The sequence below is a fragment of the Panthera uncia genome, unplaced genomic scaffold (assembly GCF_023721935.1).
Source record: "Panthera uncia isolate 11264 unplaced genomic scaffold, Puncia_PCG_1.0 HiC_scaffold_324, whole genome shotgun sequence".
NCBI lineage: Eukaryota > Metazoa > Chordata > Mammalia > Carnivora > Felidae > Panthera > Panthera uncia.
The window spans coordinates 1-23,540 of record NW_026059456.1 but is presented as its reverse complement, the minus strand read 5'-3'; the positions used below and the strand labels follow the sequence as shown (position 1 = coordinate 23,540).

The 23,540-nt window shown below is 42.3% G+C and overlaps 1 protein-coding gene and 1 pseudogene across 1 annotated transcript; both read right to left on the bottom strand.

Moving 5' to 3' along the window:
• Positions 1-445: 445 nt before the first annotated feature.
• On the bottom strand, positions 446-8,383 carry LOC125917944 (farnesyl pyrophosphate synthase-like; annotated as a pseudogene).
• A 4,530-nt stretch (positions 8,384-12,913) lies between these two features.
• LOC125917942 (protein Shroom3-like) lies at positions 12,914-22,697 on the bottom strand. The gene is made up of 2 exons (XM_049624013.1): positions 19,173-22,697; positions 12,914-13,908 (listed from the first exon to the last, which is right to left on the bottom strand). Exons 1-2 carry the CDS (start codon positions 19,377-19,379, stop codon positions 13,540-13,542), a joined length of 576 nt encoding a protein of 191 aa, XP_049479970.1. The 5' UTR covers positions 19,380-22,697; the 3' UTR covers positions 12,914-13,539.
• Between the last annotated feature and the right edge of the window lie 843 nt (positions 22,698-23,540).

Here is a 23,540-nt window from a genome sequence, read left to right as displayed (position 1 = left end):
TTCAAAAGTTAATTTCTTAAGTCAGTGATACAGCAATTTAAGAAAGTGTACCCATGTGTTTCTTGCTGATTTATAATGTTCAAACTATGTATGTCAAAATGTACAGAAAACAGATCTCTATATCAATACATCAAAATAAATGATCTACTTAAAGTCTACACCTGAATTACATAACTCCTACAAAAATTGAAATTTGTACCTTCCATTATTACTAACAGAGCACCCTAAATCAACTGTCTTAAAGATAAATTTAGTCCTTCACAAAAGAAATAGTCCAGAGGTGTCCTTTACAAAAAAAAAACAATAGTCCAGAGGCAGAATGGCTACAAGACTGGTTGGTTCAGTGGCTCAGTAACAACATTCAGGTACCAGGTTCTTTTTTTTTTTTTTTGAAGTTTAGATAGTTTACTGAGAGCCTCCCTCTCCCACCCTCACAATCTCTAGGTCACTTTTTCCTCTTGTAGATCTTGTGTGCTAGCCTCAGGAAGATGGCTAGAGGTGGGGGCATGGCCTACTGCCCGATGAGGCTCATAGGGTGGCTTTAGCTGTCTTCACACTGTGTGAACACAACTGACAGGTTCAGCTCCTCATATAGTGCCTTCACCCGGGGTACATCCTCGGCCATAATTCTCCTGAAGGACCCGGTGCTGTTCTGGAGAGGCCCGCTGTGGACACTAAACTATCAGCCAGCTGCATTTGTTGTCCTGGATGTCAGTGCCAATCTTGCCTGTCACACTGGGTCCCCAAAGAGATCAAGATAATCATCCTGAATCTGAAAGAACTCCCCCATCTCAGGATCTTATTGGCATTGGCATGTTCTTTCTCTTCGTCCGTGCACGCCACATACATGGCAGCAGTACAGGAAGATAGAGGGAGTAGAAAGCTGTCTTGTGCTTGACAATAGATTTGTACCTCTTTGCAGTGAATCTGCCAAGATCCCCATTGCCCTGGGGGGCTGTGATGAGGTCAGGGTCTGGCTGATCTCAGTCTGATAGGAACTCTGTAGGAAAAGCTAAAGGATAGCAGAATTTCATCTAGCACTTCTGCCAGATTGTCACGGTGCTGAGGATGGAATGGACCATCCAGAGACAGGAGAGGCAATTTCCTGGCTCAAGGAGGTCTTGGAGTACGGTGCGAATGAGACCAGTGTCAGCAGAGTTTGACAGCACTGAGAACATTTCAGGAGCTGGTGGAGCCAAGGAAGCAGGATGCTGATAGTCTCTGGTGGGCTGGTGTGTGGAACTGCTCTAAGCTTTCTTCCTGGTGTCATGATGGTTATCAGAAGCCAGGCATAGGTTTGGATGCCATCAATGACGCTTTGCTTCTGGAAGCATGTATCTACCACCTGCTGAAGCCCTAGTGGCAGGAGTAGCCTTCTTACCTGAACTTAAGTTGTAATTCATTTTTGAAAGACATAACGAGACATTACATCCAGACAAGGAGGTATCCAAAAAAAGATTAAGATTCCATTTCACCCTGCATGGTTTCTTAAATCTTTGAGGAAATCTTTTCCAGAAATAATTTGTCAGATACATCTTTTGTTTATCTGTCTAGAATTGGATCCTATGATCAGTCTAAACCAATTGCTAGCAATGAGAAAAGGATTATCATTAATGACAGAAACTGATCTGTGTTTATTCCCTGTCCTGTGATGGGAAATTGACACTCAAACTGGCAGAAAACTGTAAGGAGGCAGTGACTAAGATAGTCCCTGAATGTCTGCCACAAGCACATACTGTGTTCTTAATTCATTCAGTAATAAGAAGGAGTAGAACCTAATGTTTGAAAATGCTATTATATCACATAAAAATACAGATAATTCTTAAGTTACATGGTATTTGTGCTCTACACACTTTCCCTATGTAGGCATCCAAATAGAATAATAGATGAAAAAATTAAAAGTGGGAATATTTTTAAAAACATTTTATTTATTTTTGAGATAGAGACAGAGTACGAGTCGGGGAGGGGCAGAGAGAGAGGGAGACACAGAATCTGAAGCAGGCTCCAGGCTCGGAGCTGTCAGCACAGAGCCTGACGCAGGGCTCAAACTCACGAACCACGAGATCATGACCTGAGCTGAAGTAGGACGCTTAACCGACTGAGCCACCCAGACACCCCTAAAAGTAGGAATATTTTGAGTACATTTTAAAGCTGTATAGACCACAGTAAGTATTACAGTTCTTTCTCTCTACTGGAGACTTCTGGCATTAACAATTTAGAATTATGCAGAATTTTCTATCTCTTTTATATATAGATTTCTAATTATTTTGCTGACTCAAATACAGTTAAAAATATTATTTTAAAAACACTGGTTTTTTCTTTTAATTTTTCTTTTCTTTTCTTTTTTTTTTGAGTTTATTTGAGAGAGAGAATAGGGGAAGGGCAGAGAGAGAGGGAGAGAGAGAATCCCAAGCAGGCTCCCCACTGTCAGCAAGGACCCCAATGTGGAGCTTGAACCCACGAAACATGAGATCATGACCTGAACTGAAATCAAGAGTGAGACACCTAACAGACTGTGCCACCCAGGTGTCCCTAATTTTTATTTTATTTTAATTCCAGTGTAGTTAACATACAGTGTGATATTCATTTTGGGTGTACAATGTAGTGATTTACCAATTCCATACATTAGTAGTGTTCATCATGATAAATGTGCTCTTAATCCCCTTCACCTATTTCACCCATCCCCCTTCCCACCTCTGGTAGCCATCTGTTTGTTCTCTAGAGTTAAGAGTCTTTTTTTGGTTTCTCTCTTTTTTTTACCCTTTGTTCATTTGCTTTTTAAATTTCATATATGAGTGAAATCATATGGTATTTGTCTTTCTCTGTCTTGTTTCATTTAGCATTATACTGTCTAGATCCATCCATATTGTTGCAAATGACAAGATTTCATTCTTTTTACGGCCAAATAATAGTCCATTGTATATATACACTACATCTTTTTTATCTGTACATCTATTGATGGACACCTGGGCTGCTTCCATAATTTGGCTCTTGTAAATAACGCTGCAATAAACATAGTGCTATATATATCCTTTTGAATTAGTGTTATTGTATTCTTTGGGTAAATACCCAGTAGTGCAGTTACTGGATTGCAGGGTGGTTCTGTTTTTAATTTTTTGAGGAACCTCCATACTATCTTCCACAGTGGCTGCAGCAGTTTGCATTCCCACCAACAGTGCAGGAGTGTTCCTTTTTCTCCAAATCCTTACCAACATTTGTTGTTTCTTGAGCTTTTGATTTTAGCCATTCTGACAGGTGTGAGGTGATATCTCATTGTGATTTTGATTTGCATTTCCCTGATGATGAGTGATGTTTAGCGTCTATTCATGTGTCTGTTGGCCATCTGTATGTCTTCTTTGGAAAAATGTCTATTCATGTTTTCTGCCCTCTTTTAACTGGATTGTGTGTGTGTGTGTGTGTGTGTGTGTGTGTGTGTGTGCTTTTTTTTTCTTTTCATGTTGAGTTGTAATTTTTTGTCTCGTGATGAGAACTCTTAAGATCTATTTTCCTAGCAACTTTGGAATACATAATGCAATCTAGTCATAATGTTGCCCTGTTAACTATAGTCAACCCTCTGCATTGTATCCCTAGGACCTATTTATCTTATAACTGAAAGTTTGTATTTTCTGGAAACGTTCACCCATTTCACCCACCTCATTCACCCACTCATCTATTGATGGACACTTGGGTGGTTTCCATCTCTTGGCTATTGTAAGTAATGTTGCATGAACATGGGAATGCTGATATCTTTTTGAGATAGTGATTTTGTTTACTTCACATAAATACCCAGAAGTAGAATTGCTGAATAATGTGGTAGTTCTATTTTTAACTTTTTGAGAAACCTCCATATTATTTTCCATAGTGATTGTACTAATTTACATTCCCACCAACAGTGCACAAGGGTTCTCTTTCTTCCACATCCTCACCAACACTTGTTATTTTCTTGTCTTTTTGATAAATAGACATTCTAACAGGTGTGAGGTAGTACTTTATTGTCATTTTGATTTGCGTTTCCCTGATGATTCGTGATGTTGAGCACCTTTTCATGTATCTGTTGACTTTTTTTTTTTAAGATTTTATTTTTAAGTAATTTCTGCACCCAATATGGGGCTCGAACCTACAACCTGGACTTCAGGCCACAGCTTTTAAGATGTGCAAATAGGCCTCTTTCACAGAAAGACCTGTTTTTCGGTCTGCTGCCCCTGCACTGGGTCCTGGGGAAATAGGTGCAGTGAGTCTGTGTGAATCCATTAAGAACAGTTTCTTAGTTTGCTATACCCTTGTGGGGCTTGTGTATGAAAGCCCCATTGTCTTTCAGAGCTGGATGTTTTGGGGGCTGTCTCCCAGTTGGAAATCTTAAAAGTTGGGGTGACAGATATGTGTTCAAATCTTTTCACTCCTCAAGGAAAAGCTGGGAGTTGTGGGTTCCCTCCTGCTTGTGTGTTGTTATGCCTGGGGTGGAGTTTTGTGAGATTGTGTCTTATCCTCTCCTACCTGTTCTGATACGGGTCCCCCACCCCCACCATTTCTCATTCACCTGATGTATAGGAGTAGTTCAGCTAGTTTCTGGATTTCTGCCCCCCCCCCCCCAAGGGAATTGTTCCATATGTAGGTATGGTTCAGTGTGTCCATGGGAGGAAGTGAGCCTGAAGCCTCTATGTCATCATCTTGAACCACACTCTGTATTTCTTTTTAAAAATCTCTTTGTTACAGCAGCTTAAACTACACCTAGCTATGATAAAAATACCTGGGAGTGTCTGTCTTCAGGATCTCTAATAACTGCATGAAGGATAAAACCCAGTTACCCATTTAGTCAATAACAGATAACTAATTTGCCTTAGTTTCTCACTTGTTTCTCCACTGTTTTTTTAAGTTGAGGTATAACCCACAGTCAATATAATACATAGGTCTTAAATGTTCATTTTGATGAATTTTGACAATTTTTATATACTCATGTAACTACCACTGAAAGGAAGATACAACAGATTATTTCCATCATTCTAGAAGGTTCTCTTGCATTCCATTTCAGTCAATTAGCTTCCCCCCATTCCCAGGCAACCACTTTCTCGTTTCTATCATTATAGATTAGTTTTGCCAGTTCTAGAAATTGATATGTGGAATCATACAGTACGAACTTTTTGTAACTTCTTTTGATTAATTAACGTAATGGTTTTCATTGACGTTGTTACATGTATATCAATAGTTGTTTTTTACTTTGTATTTATTTATTTTTATTAAAACAAATTTTTTTAATATTTATTTTTGAGAGACAGAGAAACAGGGCACGAGTGGGGAAGGGGCAGAGAGAGAGAGGGAGACAGAATCTGAAGCAGGCTCCAGGCTCTGAGCTGTCAGCACAGAGCCTGATGCAGGGCTTCAACCCACGAACTGCGAGATCATGACCTGAGCCAAAGTCGGATGCTTAACCGACTGAGCCACCCAGGTGCCCCTTAAGTTTATTTATTTTGAAAGAGAGGGAGAGGGAGAGAGAACGCATGCACATTCAAGCATGGGAGGGGCAGAGAGAGAGAGAGAGAAGAGAGAGAATCCCAAGCGGGCTCCACACTGTCAGCGCAGAACCCAATGCAGGGCTCAATCCCATAAACGGTGAGATCATGGCCTCAGCAGAAATCAAGTGTCAGATGCTCAACTGACTGAGCTGCCCAGACGTCCCAATAGTTGTTTTTTACTGATGAATACTATTTCACTGTATTAATGTACTGCTAATGGTAATTTGTTAACCTGTTGACAGAGATTTGAGCTGTTTTGAGTTTTTTGACTATTTGATTCAAGCTTCTATTAACATTCTTCTACAAGTCTTTTTATGGAGATATATTCATTTCTCTAGAGTTATTATCTAAAAGTGGAATTGCTGGGGCGCCTGGGTGGCTCAGTCATTAAACATCTGACTTCAGCTCAGGTCATGATTTCATGATTAGTGAGTTCTGGTCCCACATCGAGTGAGCTGGAGCCCTGCTTTGTGTGAGCCCTGCTTCTCCCTCTCCCCCTCTCCCCCCCTCCCCCTCTTCCTTTCTCCCTCTCCTCCTCTTCCTCTCCCCCTCTCCTAGGATTCTCTCTCTCTCTGTCCCTCACTCACTTGTACCCTTTCTCTCAAAAAGAAAAAAAGGGGAGTTGCTACACTGTAGAGTAAATATATGTATAATTTTGTAAAAACCTACCAGTTTTCTAGTGTGTTACACACTCACTGGCAAAGCATAAGAACCTCATTTGCTCCACAGACCCACCAACACTTGATTTCAGTCACTCTAGCGAGTGGGTAATGGAATCTTTTGTGGTTTGAATTTATATTTCTCTGATGATTTAAATATGTTCCTCACCTTTTCATGTGCTTCTTGACCAACAGTATATCTTCCTTTGTGAAATGTCTACTTCTTTTGCCAAGCTTTAAAAACTTGGATTGTTTTTATTGCTGATTTGTATTCATGTGTCATGCATATTTGCATTTATGCATTATGGACAGAAGACTTTTTGTAAGCTACCTCCCACTGACTTCTGATCAATTTGATCTGAAGAGCTGTGGTTCTACTTTTCTTAGCAGGCAACTCCTATATCTTCAAAATTAGCTGGGCCAGTGTGCAAACTTAAGTATCCAGAGTGATAATGAGCATGCACGTTTCCCACTGTGCCCTTCAAAGATGCTACTCTCTTATCTACCTGTGGAGGCACATTTTTATTTTTTATCTTATTATTTTATTTTATTTACTTTTTTTTTTTTTTTTTTGAGAGAGAAAGAGCACACGAGCAGGGGAGAGGGCCGGAGGGAAAGTGAGAGAATCCCAAGCAGGCTCCACGCTCAGCACAGAGCCCAACGTGGGGCTTGATTCCGCCACCCTGGGATCATGGCCTGAGCTGAAATCAAGAGCCAGACTTTCAACCGACTGAGTCACCCAGGCACCCTACAATTTGTTCTTAAACCCTGTTATATCATTTTCAAAATGTATTCAAAAACAAGTCTTCAGTAAGATTTGTAGAAAAGGTCAAGGAATCCATTTTTAAAAGAAGGAAAAATGGAGGAATAAGAGGAGTTGCATTCTCAACGCGACAATATATGACTGCTCAGGGTTTTAAACTCAGATTAATATGATTATCCTTGGGGACACCTGGGTGGCTCAGTCAGTTGAGCAGCTGACTCTTGGTTTCGGCTCAGGTCATGATCTCACGATTTCATGGGTTCAAGCCCTACATTGGGCTCTGTGTTGGCAGTGCGGAGCCTGCTTGGGATTCCCTGTCTCCTCTCTCTCACCCTCCCACACTCACACTGTCCGTGTCTCTCTCAAAATAAATAAACTTAAAAAAATTATTCCTTGATTAGGGTGAAGTTTCTTTGGAGTTTTACATAATAACATCAAAACACGTTCAGTGATACATTATTAAACTGAGTTTATTATTAACTTCATTATGAAACTTCTGGAGTAAACTTTGAAAATGTGTTTCTATCCTAAGCTGAAGTTCCTTTTCTACCTGTCTGTTGGCACAGAATCCTAGTCCTGGATGGACATCAGACTGTCTTCTTGCCCTTTAATAAATCCATGTGATACCACATGGATCTGTGTGTTTTTTTTTTTTTTTTTCTTTTAAGTGTCAGAAAGGAAGATTGGTATTTTAAATTCCCATTCTAGTGCTCTGAACCCTCTTTGCTGGGTTGTTCCTTCTTACCAACTCAGCTCCTGTTATCACATAATATAGTCAAATCCTGTATTCTGTTCTAATTAGAGAAGGGACATTACTCTCTTTCATTCTTATACACATTTAGACATATTGCAAACTGTTCCTTTAGGTATCTGTTTTTTAGCTTGGATTTTTTTTTTTCTTGAAAATGAAAAAAATGCATGTTTTTAACTTTACTCACAGGTCTTTGCTTTAGTTCTTTACTCATTCCCACTTGATCCTTTGTAAGTCACCAGAAAGAAAAAGAAAGAAAGGATATAATTGGACTCCCTTTGGGAGTGGACGGGCAGGACGATGACACGTGTAGAGGGTGAGGTGGAGCAAAGCACACGCAGAGACAGAGGCTTACCCCCCTGGACACACCAGGAGACGTAGAGGGACATGGAAGCAGACAAGGCAGAGATGAACAGATACAGAAGTTATGTCTGTTCCTAAATAGGCCTAAGTCTAAATCTGTTGCTCTAGGCACTTTGAGGAACATGGGTGTAGGAATCTCGTTTGAGAACTTGCTTTCCTTCTGATACCTTCTCCTTCAAGAGGTCTGAAGTCACTAGTTTTTCTTTGTTGTCATGGAAGTAGTTCTTAAAGAATTAACAACTACAGAATTCTTTATGGTGCCAGAAGATGACGCTAGGATGATAATCCAGAAGGAGAAATCTGTGTCAGTTATCACCTTACTGCGTCTTCGCTCCATGTCTACTCTTGAATGTATGTTCTGCAGTAGTGGACAGATCGCTTCCATCTCCGTTACGGTGACTGTGATGTTAGGCTTTCTCAGCCGAGGGCACTGGAGGAGCAGGAGGGAAGAAAAGGACTGTCCTGCTGATTTGGCTGGTGAATGAGTAGTGTGTGTATGGGACATCTGATGGAGTTCTGCCCCAACCATGGATTGTCTTGATGACCTTGCAGCCTTAACAGGCGATAGCCATCTCCCGGCCCTGTGGACGAGAAGCCTGTTCCCTGAAGGATTCATGCTTTGCTTCGGTGATTCTGCCAACACCTGCTCCACCATGCAGATCACCTGCGACTCAGATGGTTTCCACTGAGAGGCTGCCCCCCCCCCCCCCCCCGCAGGTCCCCACTGCTTGTGAACATCCTTGCCATTGGCTGCTGACAGACTGTACCCAGCTTGTGCTCTGGAGGGTTGCTTCCTGCTTGCCCAGGGATTGCACCCCAGCTCTGGCCTGGGTAAACCAACACATTCTTCTGCTGAGAGTGCACTAAGTTCTCCAGTGAGGTCTGAACCCAGGCCTTGGGGAAGGGGACCCTTTCCCAGATTGTCTTTCCTTAGGTACTCTCCCTTAGCTCAGGGTATCAAATTTCCTTATATCCTATAGGCACTCATCAGAATTAAGTAATTCTTTATATTAAACTTACCCTGTTCAACCCGCTGTGTCAAGGGGTTTTACTGATGTTTTAGCAAGAAACAGAGTTGTTTTTCCACTGATAGAATATTAGAGAGGAATTTATAGAATGAAGTAGGAATAAATGAGCCAGTTTCTTCATTTGCAGCTTTTTTCTTACCTAATTCTGATTTTAGGGTTTGGAAATTTGACATTTTTGTGTCATAAGCTAGACTTGTCCAATCCATGCTGAGAGAAATTCTAACTCCTGTGTACCTGAGACTTGGGATGGGGCAACAGAAATCTAAGTAAGGTCCCCGCTGAAAAGGTCAGTCATGATTTCAGGTTAGGGCAGATCTCAAGGCAGAACTTCAGATTACTGACATTGTGTGACAGGTTGATTCCTTTTGAGGAAAAATAGTGCAGTTGAGCCTCAAGATGTGCTTAGCTTGTTCAAATTTAAAGCAGATCTGGGAGAAAGTGAGCAGGGAAAAACACCCATATCATAACCTGGGGATTGCACAAAAATGGGACAATATTAACTCATAATGAGTTGTTATTACATAAATTCATGTTAGTCTTTCTGTGATATTAATAAAGACTGTACAATGATTGGTATCAGTGGCCCTCAAACAGTGAAGTATATCAGGATAACCCAGGGAACTTAGAGATGCAGACTCCTAGCCCCCTTGGTGGTGTCTCAACAATGGGCATTTTTTTTTTAAGTTTATTTATTTTTGAGAGAGAAAGCACAAGTAGGGGAGGGACAGAGACAGAAGGAAAGAGAATCCCAAGCAGGCTCCACACTGTCAGCCCGGAGCCTGATTTGGGGCTCAAACCCACAAACTGTGAGATCATGAACAGAGCCAAAGCTGGATGCTTAACCAGCCGAGCCACCCAGGCACCCCAACGATGGGCATTTTTAACAAGCACTCCCATGATTCTCATGCATGGTATTTTTGAGAAACCATGCATTAGCTGGTGTCTGACTGAGCTTCCAGAAGAAAGGTGAGGTTTTTATTTAGAAATAAGAATTAAAAAAAAAACCCAAACCGTTCATGTGTTCCTTTCTGATTTTAAAACAGTCTTTATCATTTTATCCCATTCTTCATCCCAGAGTTAAGGCAACAATGAATATCTTGTCCCCAGTATACTATTTCTGTGTAGAACAGCACCTTCACATTTGTCTGATCATTTTATACTTTGCCAGAGATGGAGAAGTTACTTAAGGCTGAAAGTTCTCCCTTTTTCTTGCCAGTAATAAGGTGCATAAGACTTGTGCTCTTCTAAAGAAACAAAAAATAATTTCAACCCAACAGAATAAAGCCAGTAACATGGAAAATTAAAGGTATCTGGAACAATAAAAGAATAAAAAGCCAATGTTTTCCCAGTATCCAGAAAAAAACCCAAAACACCCAATATCTTGGTAAAAGATGCTTGAATAAAATATAAACTTAAGGTAGTGCTCATATTAGGAACAACTGTGATCTTTTACACTCAGAAGTGATTTTAGATCAGATATTAACAGTGGAATAATAGGAAAACTGGGATGTCGCAGGCTGGGTTCTCTCTTGTATGCCTCAAAGGCCCTCACTTCAACAGATAGCTTCTGTAGGGGTTGACCCATGCTTGCTAATCTTCAAGTTTGGAAATCAGTTGTGCAAAACAGAACCTAAAATGTTCTCCTGGAGAGGAGGAAAAAGTTTTGGTTTTACAGTGTCTCTTGGAAAAACTCAGACACTTTCACTATGGAACCTCCCTGCATTCTTTGGGGTTAAGCAGCCACCACAAGAAACAAAACAGCAGGAGAAAGCCCTGAGTCAACCAGCATGTAGCAACATGCTCAGAACTTCTCAAGTGGCCCAGGAAGTTGGGAGACCTCCCAGTTGTCACAAGACCTCGTCCTTTCTTAGAACTTCACAGGTTTCTCGAGTATCAGCATTTGGATTATTGTGAGGCCACCTCACATCCACCACTTCTGACGGGACATGGCATTTCAGAAATGACCACGTCCACAGTACCGACTGAACAAACATCCTTAAGTCTTGACCAACAACATGCTTATAACTGATTTGCTTATGATCTTGGCTGAGGATATTGCTGGGAGGAAAAAGGATGGCCTCCACTGTAGAGGATTGTTTTTAATAGTGGAAGAGAATGGAAAATAGGAAAGGGATAGAGAACAGGCTTACTGTTGGGCCTAAAGGTATTTGAAAGTTAATAATGGTGAAGTTAGCGGTCTCTTCTCACCAAGCAAGGGTCAAGTTTTGCTACAGTAGGGATCACACCCACCTGAGAATTCATTTTCAGAGTTGCATGTAAAACCTCCCTCATTTCATGTAACAACAGACAGCAGTTCAGTGTAGCAGAGGAGGGAGTGATATCCTGGCAGGTCCTATGCTTTCAGGTGTTTATGTCATGACAAGCATCTGTTACTCTGAAGGCCACTTATTTTGACATGTATAGATCAGAAAAGTGACTGAAAAAAGACTGAATGTGCAAAGTGTATCCAGTCAAATCCTTCAGAGGAATAATTTTGGAGAGTGTTAGGAACTGGGAGCCCCTAGAATCCCCTTGAGGAATTTGACTAAGAGCAGCTGAAGACATTTACTGGCTGGCTTCCACCTGGTCTAATACAGGGAGCCACTCAGTATCAGCAAGACACAGCTAATTGCCAACGAGTTGATTTGGGGCTCCTGTGTTGGCCTAACTCTGAGGAAATGTCAGACGCACTCTATTTCTCTACCTCAAAAGAACCAGGAGGTGTGGCTGCTGAACACTGTCACAGGTTCCACGGAGTCCCTGGGAAATGGGAACTCTGGATGTAAGAGAGAAGCTTTGACGACATTCCTGGGAAACAGAGGTGCTCTCTTACTGTACTGATGGAGTCAGCGTATAGCCTCCAAAAAAGGAAAGCTTTGGCTTTGGTGTTGATGGCTCACAAGAAACTTCTGGGTGGCCTGTTCGTCCAAGCTCTTCAAAAGACATCTATATTGGGGACCAAAACTATAGTTTTGAAGTTCTTAAAACCAGGAGATACATTTCATTAAGTAATTAAAATGTCTAGGATGGAAGAGGGCATTTGGTCTCTTGAACAAATTTTATTCTCCCAATTCTCTCTAGTACTTGAAGCTCAAATGAGCAGAACTGGCCACCAGCCATGGGTCAAGCACATGTGAAAACAACAAAAAAAAAACTAAATCAAAGCCTAGGTTGCACCACCTGCTCAACGTACTAGGCCATCTCCGGCAGCCATTAGCACAGCCTGGCCGCTGGTCCTCACCTCCTGCCACCTCCCGGTCTATTTGAATAGACTTATAACTTGGGCTCTAGAGTACCCTCCAAAAAGTCATAATTTTGAAGCAAAATCACAGTCTTCAGATGCCCCGTCCAAATTCCAAATGGATAGTGCAAAATCACTCTTTGGATATTAAGGAGGCAGTTTTTGATGGTGGTTGATAGGCTTAAGAATTTAGGAAAACTTTTTCAAAAGCATCATTAAAACAGCCTAAGAATAGAGCTCTTAATGTAGGCTACATTTAGCCCAAATCCCCTGCAGAAGCACTGCATGACTTCAGTGGAATTGATTTGGTTGCTGACTTTCCTCTTACACAGATTAGCTGTCGTCCTTGTTGGTAAAATTTAGCTCTGTCTCCCCGCCCCAGCAATCATGCCGTGAAGCACTAAGAAATGATGTGACAGCCATGTGGCACAAAACCTCCTTCCCGGGGAAGGTGGTGTTCCTGTTGGTTGTGGAAGTAAAGCAGCGATGACTGTCAGCAGAAACTGGGATTCCCCCGTACCCATTCTCACACAAACGAAAAAGGTACAAATCAGGCAGACAAGCCAAGGGCTTAAGAAAAAAGTCTCCACGCTCAATGTGATTATCTTTGGAATTCTTCATTTCATTAAGGTTTTCACAAAGTACAAAGCTCAAACATAACTGCCTATGTCCACCACAAAACAGAATCAAATAAGTGGTTAGCACACAAACATAATGATCTTTCTCATTTTAAAAAATATAAATAACGACAATGTTCAAGGTTTTACAGTTTTCTTCTGTGGGTGTTTCTCTTTAAGGCTTTATGTTGCAGACCCTTCATTAATGAGTTCTTATACCTGTTGTCAAGATATACCACCCACAAGCAAGGAAGGCCACTGTGAATACATTCCTGAGGGTGACACTCATCTAAGTTGCCTCAGCCTGTTAAAAACTAAATCGAACGCCCTCCCATCAGTTCTCACAGTTTCATTAATTTTCCTTCTACTAGAAAGTGATCATAGAAAGGAGTAAGTTCCCAGCAGCATTCAAGCTCTCAGATCAATCATGTAGGGTGAGAAGGAAGAAACAGGCTTTTTCCTGGATAGTTTGTTTGTTTGTTTTCCTTTCATCCAGAAAAACCCCAATAACCCATAGAGTTTAAATGGTGGTTTGTACTGAAACATTTTTCAGATTAAATAGTGTTGAGAGAAAGGGTGATCTTTTGGTTGGGTGTTTTAGAAGAGGTTAAAGTGGGGAGGTTAATGTTGGAAAAATACCACTTAAAGTACACCCCCCAACAGGAGCCGTTTCACTCTCAAGGTTTGGGGGCAGAACCAAGGCCCCTGCCTTGGGAATGAAATCAGACGGGAGGCTCTCCAGCAGACACTTGACTTGTTCCTGGCCTAGCTTGATCTTGTCGTCCAGCTTTCGCTGCTCAATGAGGAGTGTTGACTTCATTTTCACGAAATGCTGGTAATCCTGGAGCTGCTCCTCTGACAGGTAGTTGGCCAGGATGTCCAACACTACACGCTCCCTCCGATCCAGGTTCTCCTTGAGCTCCCGGGCATCCTCGTGCTGCCCAGCCAGGACCTTCCTCTTCTCGTTGAGGGAGCTCTGCCAGGGCAAAACCAAGAGATCACCAGAGGGCAAGGGCAAGGAAGGAAACTGCAAAAACACCTTTTACAGGACTGTGAAATCTCCAAGAGTGTATTTCAACTGTTGCTCTAGAGTAAGGAGGCTTACTTTTTGGAAAATCAGTTTATTACCCTTCTGTTGCATGTATATACTTCTCTAACTTGTCAAATTATGTGGCAGCTTTAAGAGAGATTACATTAAACTGGCTGGGGTAAAAGCTCAGCTCTAGGCTTCTAGATTTAAAACGACAATCAATGATTCCACTCACATGAAGTATTTAGAGGTTGCATATATCTATATGAGTAATCAAAAACATAGAGATACAAAGTAGAATGGTGGTTGCCAGGAGCTGGGGGGAAAGGGGTGTATGGAGTCGTTTAATGGATATGAAGTTTCAATTTTACAAGAAGAAAAAGTTCTAGAGATCTGTTGCACAACAATGTGAACATACTCATCACTACTGAATAAAATGGTTGAGGCGGCAAGTTTTAGGTTATATGTAGTTTATCATGATAAAAAACTAAAGGGGGCATGGTGTACCTGGGTGGCTCAGTTAAGCATCCAACTTTGGCTCAGGTCATGATCTCACGGTTTGTGGGTTCAAGCCCCACATCTGGCTCTGTGCTGACAGCTCAGAGCCTGGAGCCTGCTTCCGATTCTGTGTCTCCCTGTCTGCCCCTTCCCACCCCCTTGTTCTCTCTCTCTCTCTCTCAAAAATAAACATTAAAAAAAAATTAACTGAAAGGGGGGAAAGAAAGGCCAATCTTCACAGTGCAAGTATTTACATTGATAGCGGTTCTCAAAGTGTGGACCAGCAGTGGCACATCTCCTGGGAACTTGTTAGAAATGCCAATTTTCAGGGGCTGTTTGATCTACTGAATCCACAGCTTGGGAGCTGGGGCCCAGAAATCTGTGGTTTAATAAGCCTTCCAGGCAATTGTTCCACAGCTGAAGTTTGAGAACCTCTGCTCTGATCCACAAACCATGGGAACATCAGATTTTCCATATCGAAAGAAATCTGTTACCAATTTTTACGCCTTTGAATCTACTATGAGAGAAGTTCTGTTTAACGATGATGGTAGTTTCATATTCTGAGCGTTTCTTACACAAACCCAATGGTAAGATTGGGTTAGCCTACACATGCTAATTTTCTTTATAGAAATCTTTAACATGGCTTTTTACTCATCATGTTGACATATAATGAATCATTTTTTTTATGTTTAATCATTTAAATTTTTCAGGCCAAAGTCATTGAGAAATATTAAAATGAAAATCTAATTACAAGGTAGATCTGTAATTTTATTTCAGTATAAATTGGCTATGTAGGCTTATGAAAGGCTCACAGGCCATGTGCCTTATTTTCCCTTGAACTAGCATGTCAGATCTTACAAAATAATGCCCAGGGGGGAAAGTACAAAGTTTTAGGTTTATCTTACAAATATCTCCATTTTCATGGCTTCCTTCCCCTAATAAGAAAAACACATCTAAAACAACAACAACAACAACAACAACAACAACAAAAAACCCTTAGGTAAGGGGCCTGGCTGGCTCACTCAGTGGAGTATGTAACTCTTGATCTCGGGGTTACGAGTTAGAGCTCCATATTGGGTGTAGAGATTGCTTAAAAATCTTTAATGAAATCTTGCCATTTGCAACGACATGGATGCAGCTAGAGTGTATGATGCTAAGCGAATAGGTCAATCAGAGAAAGACACATACCATATGTTTTCACTCATGTGGAGTTTTAGGAGACAATACAGATGAACATATGGGAAGGGGGGAAAAACAGAGGGAAACAAACCATAAGAGATTCTTAATGATAGAGAACAAACTGAGCGTTGATGGAGAGAGGTGGGTGGGGGATGGGCTAGATGGGTGATGATGGGCATTAAGGAGGGAACTTGTGAGGAGCACTGGGTGTTGTATGTAAGTGATGAATCACTAAATTCTTCTCCTGAAACCAGTATTATACTGCATGTTAACTAACTAGAATTTAAATAAAAATTTGGAAAAAAAAAAAGCCCTTAGGGACACATGCACCCCAATGTTTATAGCAGCGTTATCTATGATAGCGAAATTATGGAAGCAGCACAAGTGTCCATCAATAGACGAATGGATAAGGAAGATGTGCTATATATACTATGGAGTATTAGCCATCAAAAGGACTGAAATCTTGCCATTTGCAATGACATGGACAAAGCTAGAGAGTATGATGCTAAGTGAAATATGTCAGAGAAAGACAAATACCATATGATTTTGTTCATATGTGGAATTTAAGAAACAAAGCAAACGAGCACAGGGAAAAAAGAGAAAGAGGCAAACCAAAAAAGAGACTCTTAAATATAGAGAGCAAACTGGGGAGGTGGGTGGTGGGCGGGTTAAATAGAGGATGGGGATACAGGAGTGCACTTCCTGTGACGAGCACAGGATGATGTTTGGAGGTGTTGAATCACTATATTGTACACCTGGAACTAACATTAAACTGCATGTTAACTGGAATTAAAAAAAAAAAAACAAAACACCTTAAATACCTTTAGGGACTGAATTTGAATGAAGACACCTTTCAAAATGCTGTAAAGAAAAAGTGAAAACCTCTTTCTCACCTTTAAAAAATTAGCAAGTATTTTAAACATGAGAAATAGAGAATAATACCTGTGTGCCCATCATTAGCCATGCCAATTCTTAACAGGGGCATTTATCATATTTGCTTCAGATTAAAAGCAAAAACTAGAGAATTCAGTTGAAGCCTTACATATATTCCCCTTCGCCCCACTGGTGACCATTCTACATTTTGCATTTGTTGAACCACTTCTTCTTCCTTCAAATTTCTATTATACTGGGTTTCTTAATGAAGACTGATCGTGATAAAAACGAGTATGGATGTATTATGCATGTGAGCAAGCACACATCTGTATTCGAGGGTGTGTGTGTACATTTAAACGTTGAGTGGAGTTCCATTCTGGAACAACTCCTCTTCTCCTAACGAAAACTGCTTCACTGTTTCTTCTCTCACAGACCTGTGGCATCCATCCCAGCAACCAAACAGGAAACTTAAAGTTAGCTTCCGCTCTGCCCTACCTCTCATCCAGCTTGCCTTACTATTTCAAACTCATTCTCTCACTCCCTAGTCTGTACCCCTGTGGTAGTTGCCTAAGTGAATGGCCTAACTCCTTCTTGGTAGACTCTTAGCCTAAGCCCCACCACTCTTCAGGCTAATTAGGTGATGAAATTAGTTTATGGCTCTTCCTGGCCTCCAGGCTAAAGTCCTAAGTCTGTCAAGTGTGACCCACAAGGTCTCTGTGACTATTTTCTGTGCTGGATACTGCTTGTGCCTCTAGATCCACTTTTCTCAGCCATGCCCTGGGCCTAAGGAAGCTGAATGGTGAAGGCTGCATCAACTGGTGTCCTCTCCCTCTGGGCTTGATCCATGGGTGTCATGGGCAGGAGACTGGAGGGAGGGAGCAGGAGGGAGGGAGCAGGAGGAAGAGCCTGGGGCATCTATCCCTGGCTCCTTCCTTGCCAGGTAGTGGGGACTACATTTGCTCACCATGGCCTCAGGGCTGTAGGACAGACACAGTTAGAATTCTGATAAGGGCTCTCTTCCTCCTCCAAGTGATGCTAACCTTGGGGGGACAGGGAAGCTTCATTATCCCTTCTTCCTCACCCCTTCCCACACCTTCACTGAACATTGTTTATCCCTTTTGAATGAGCCCTCTATTTCCTGTCAATTTCCTGACTGTACACTTTTTTTAATATTTCCTGCAATTCACGATTTTTAAAAACCAAGCAACCATGTATGGTTCTTGAACATGCCATGGTCGTTCTTGACTTTGTCCATGACATTGCTTCTAAACGGTGAAGCCCTCCACGTAGAATTAAGAAATTCTTCTATACCCTGGTCAAGTGTCACCTGTGCCAAGTCTTTCCTGGCCTCCCCCCACCACCTGAGAAGCATTTCGTGGCTGCGTCCGTTGCTGTGCTGCAGCATTGTGGATGCACTTGCTGCTTCCATACTGGTTTTCCTCACTACACGGTGAGTTCCTTGAGGGCGGGGCCTGTGTTTTGGCTGGTGTTCATCCCCAGAATGCGCAGCACCAGACATTTGGTAGGTGCTTGTTTGCTGAGCGGAGGGAAGGAGGAAAGGATGACACTTTTGAGGCAGGCACTTCTAGACGATTTCTAGATGCGGAAGCAAAGACTCAGCACATTTGCATGAGGAGGGCACTCACCGGAAGGAGAGAGGAGATGCAGAAAGTTTTTGGATGCCCAAGCACATTCAGAATACCAACTAGACTTTTTCTACTTCAAAAAATGACATCTTCCCTTTTAAGTTAATACATTAGGAGAAATAACTGGGAAATCCCTGATAGCCCCGAAAGAAAGAGCTATAGATAGGAGGAGCCAGAAAGCAAAGGAGTCTCTTAGTGGCTAGAGTGCTCATCACCTTCTAGCATAAATATGTATGTACAATAGTTACAGGTATGTTTATTGTCTGATTTGTCTTGATAGGGTCCCTGAAGACAGGGATCTGTCTGTTTATTCACGAGCCTCGTGCATCCCAGCAAATAGTTGCTGTACTGATGAGTAGGTGAAGAATCCTATGCAGCTCTGGAATTATGTTCATCATAGAGAATAAAACTTGGGGTCTGCAGCAGGACCCCTCATATCCTGGTTCTATCACTTGCTGGCTTGTTGTGAGGATCCAGCGAGCCCAGTGCTGGGCAAAGAGGAAAGGACTTGAATGTTATCCAGTGTTGCTACCACTGTTACTACCTGTCCTCTTTCTTCCAGTAGAGGGCGCAGTGGAGCCACCTGGGTACATCGTCCCCAAGTGCCTGCAGACCCTCGCTCACAGATTCCCTGGAGCTTGAGTCCACATTCCCACGTGGGAACTCTCCTCAGCCCCAGCAGTTTTTTTTTTTTCTTTTTGTCCCTCTCTCCCTTTCTAATGTCACCCTCCCACTATGCTTCTGTCTCTTCCTTTTCCTGGAAAAGAAGGTTAGGAAAGAAAACTCTGGTACCTATGTTTTTACTTTCCTAAGTATTCCCTGAGCCTGAAGTGCCAGCATTACCTCTTGGCATGCAAGATGACTTCTTTGGTGTTTCCCGGTAATGGATACATTGGACCGCCCTCCCTGCCCCAGAGATCATAATCTTCTCCAGAGAAGGGGTCATGTTCAATTGCACCTATGTGCGTGGGTTCAGAGGGAAAAGCCGTTGAACTAAATCGCTAGTCCACCTACCCTTTCTTCATTACTGGCATCTTCACCGAGGCCGCTAAGGACGTTTTCCACACGGGCCAGGCGCCCTGAGAGGGAGAGCAGCAGGTTTACCACCTTGTCCAAGTCCCCGATGAACATCTTGTACTTGTCAAACTCATTCGGCTTGCAGAGCTCACTGATCAAAGCCTCCACCTCTTCCCCCAAGGCATTATTGAGCTTGATGTCCATCAGCAGACTCCCTTTCGCTTCCTGCAGGGTCTCAAGCTTGTGGGTGAGGCTTCCAATGAGCTCGGCCTGTAACCCCAGAGGAGACACACAGCAAACATTAGCCAGTGGAATTGTCAATGGAAAGAGGATTCATTTCTCCCAGGCACATCCTGTCTTTTCAAGGCTAAGCTGAAGGTCCCCTACTCTGTCTGGACTGCCTCTCAACATGACGCCACAATATTCTTTCCTTTCCCTGAATGTCTACAACTGCCTTTCTCTGAGCCTATTCAGTCTTCACAGGCCAACACTTGACTACACATCATCGCCTTGTAATGTTTCCCAATTGAGTCATGCTCTGTACAGCTCAGTTTTCCCAACTGGCTTGTCAACTCACTTTTATTTTACTACTATTTTTTTTTTTAAGTTCAATTTTTTGAGAGAGAGAGAGAGTGCACATGAGCAGGTGAGGGGCAGCGAGAGAGGGAGACAGACTCCAAAGCAGGATCCCCCCCCTGTCAGCTCAAAGTGCGATGCGAGGCTCAAATCCACAAACTGTGAGATCATGACCGGAGCCCAAGTTGGACCTCAACCGACTGAGCCACCCAGATGCCCCATTTATTCACTTTTATAAGGCTTTTCAAGACATGCTCTCTTTTGGTCCTCATAACGATACCACAGGCAGGTAGGGTATAGATTTCTTGTTTTACAAATAGAGAAGCCAAGAGTTAAAGGAACAAAGGGGCTTACCCAAGGTCAGAGAGCTGAGTGGACTATTGAAGATAGTTACCATTCAACAGAGCAGTTACTATGTGCCAGACACCGTGCAATAAACTCTACATGGATTATCTCATTTAGTCTTCCCAACAATCATACATATACAGCAGGTGAAGAAACAGACTCCGGTGAGGTGATGGCCCAAGACACACATACCATTAAGCGGGGCTGCCTTGAACTCAAGTCAGCTTGATTCAGGAACTAGCCTTGTACAGTCATCATAAATATTCACCGAGACCTTTATCAGAAGTCAGCCGTGTGATCTTTCCATCGTGCTCCACTATCTCCACTTGCCTGAGTTATATAATTTGCCATTTTTATTGCAAATGTCTATGCATATGAAACAGTTACACAAGTATCCAATATATTTAACTGAAGGAATGAAGTAAAGGTCTTAGTGGTTTCCAGTTTGATTACACTTATGCTAAAGGTCTACTAGTTTGCTACAAGGGAAATTAAACTTCATGATTTTTAAATTAGTCTTTTGTTTTTCTCTTAGCCTAAGGTAGCCAGATGGAAAAAGGACATAATCTTTTTTTGGTTAAAACCTATTTCTTTACCACTAAAACAGTTCCAGCTCAAAAAAAAATTTTTTTTATGCATATATATAAAATCAAGCCATGTGGCTTCAATTGGAAACTTGGTAAGAAAGGATCACAATTTTGATGTTAGAGTAAAATCTTCATTTTTAAAGGAAGGAAAAGGGGAAAAATAGAAATAATTTTGACTAACAGAACTGAAGGGTCCTGAGGATTTTTGGTACTATTTCTTCATCACCAGAAAATACAACAATTACAATGATATGGGGAAATATTTCTCCATGTTGTGCTCATCTTGGAGCTGGACCATCAGAGGTACTCTGTCTTCCAATCTAAGGTTCAGAGCGTCCTTGAAATGTCTACGTTTTGGCCTTCACGGTGACAACTTGTCTTCTCGACTCACCTAAGCCCAAAGGCTAAACAGTGACTAACACAATTCTCATCTGCTGCACTACCTCGTCATAGGTTATAATCTTTGGCTTTCCTCAAGCTGTGTAGTTAAGACAAAGTCAATGCAAGGATACTTTCAGTAGAGGAAAAACCCGTACAGTCTATATCACTCCCCAACTGAGGAGTCTAAACCCAGAAAAAATGCAGGTGGCAGAGAATATTGTTTAATATTCCTTATGTTCTCCTGGAAAATAGATTTTCCAGAAAACCCCCACCAATTGTGGCTGGCATTTCTGGTATTTGCCTGCTACCCAGCCTGCTAGGCAGCTCCAGAAACACGCCCAGCAGGGTGTGACGATCCTGCGTGGTGTTATCCGTTCTTACGAAGAGAACAGCAAGGAGACGGATGGAAAGCAATAGGAAAAATAAACCCTGCCTGCTGTTACAGCTTCCAGCATTCCCACCAGACAAGGTTCAGAGAAGTCAAATGTCATTACAGCTGCTTTTCAGGTAGACAGTGAGAAACTCTGACATCTCCATGAAGTCAGGCCAGGAGGTTTTCATCTTGCTGCCTGCATTCCCTAGGCTCACCGCTCCGTCACCGGACGATACCTTCTCACAGTTACACCAAATCCAAAGGGGCAGATGACTACGCAACATTTCTATACTCCAGCCTCAGGGAAAGGTCTCTGATTATTCAAATGTGGGATCCATTTCAGCCTCTTGTCTTGAGAAGTATAGTTTCTAGAAAAGTCTTGAAACAGAACTAGGAGATGGAAAAGAAGGTAACGGCCTTGCGTTTTTCATTCCTCTCACTAGGACTTCTTTTGAAACTAATATTGTGTCATCACTTCTGGAACTCAAAGCACTTTTGCTGACAGTTTATTTGATATCATTAAAAAACAAACCCTCATCATGGCCTCAGAAGCTGGTATTTGAAGGGACAGGAGATTCTGAATGTGTGAATGAGCGGAGACCAGGAAGGATATGTCCGTCCTCACATGTTGGGCGGAGTTTCTTCTGGACTCAGCTCGGGGCTCCTACGCGGGTCAATAGTGCCGAAAGGGCAGCCCTCAGGCAGGGCAGTGGGCGGGCAGCGGGCAAAGAAGTGACACAGCGGAACAGCAATGGGAGATCAGGCTTGGCAGCCTAATTCTCTCAGTCTGTCCTCTGCACAGCTTGTTTGGGTTTTCAAAGACCCAGATGCCGGGCAGAACCACAGCCTCTCTGTGCAGGAGCTGATGTGTACTGTGGGCTTCAGGGTAGAAGGAAGACTAGAAGGAGACGGAAATGTCCGGGAGTGATGCAGGGAGGATTCGGTGGGAAGAACCAGGGCACATCTCGTGGCACTCTGGTTTCTGAAAGCTATTTGCCGGGCCATAAGGTGATGTGTTAGCACGTATGGCCATGCTGTGATATAGAAGTTACTGAGCAGTCTCATCCGTCACTCCTGGCCCAAATGGTACATATTTGGATGGTATTTGGTTTTTTAAAATGCTTCTACGTTTAAGTGATGGAAATTTGGATTTAAAACTGCAGTTAAAAGGGATGTGAGTAACTGAAGGCAACAAGGGAAAGTTGGCTATACCAAACAACCATTTCTCTGCCAGGCAGACCTCTTCAAAAAAAACCAAAAAACCAAACCCTACCAACTTCTAGCTGCAGAATTCACTGTGGGAGGGACAACAGGTCTTTTGAGGGGTTTTGTTTCAATAACATTCTAGTCTCTCAGGAGCTGCTTAATTTGCAAAGTCATTCACATTTTTTCACTTCTCATCTGGTGCGAACTGTTACGTCACCCTGTGTGCGATGCAATTTATAGGGTTTTTTCCCTCTAAATATAGTTTAACAGACCCTCCCCCTCCCACCTCACCATTTGCTTGCAGCAACCCTGCTGGGCCCCTTCTGGCCTCCTCACTGCCTCCAGGAGTCAGGAACCTAGGCTCTGACAGAAAACTCACCCCCCATCAAACCACTTGACCTTTGGTGCCTCCATTTTCTCACTCATAGCCAGGGGATAATAATATCTGCCTAAAACTAATAATGTTTGAATATTAAGCTCTTTCTCTGTGCCGGGAACCACTTAAATATTTTACTATTCAATTACTACTCCCAATAACCTGATGAGACAGGTAGTATATTATTATCCCGGTTTTACTGCTGCACAAAGTGAGGTGGCTAGAAGTTATTTAACTTGCGAGATTCAGGTCGTCTGGCTTCAGGGATCAGGGTTTTAGTCACTACGTTAAAATAGCTCATTGGAATGTTCTGAGGCTCAACCATAATAAAGCTTGTGCGAGCATTCTGGGAAATATAAAAGTATTATACACATTCAAGTTATTGCTACTTGTGCTATCATTAAGATTCAGCAATAGTCGGGGAACACTCATTTTAGGGCGCACCTCTAGAGGAATACTCAACGTCTCCCCCACGTGACCATGGCACTTTGCCTTCTGCTCAGGGATCTGTGCTGACCATG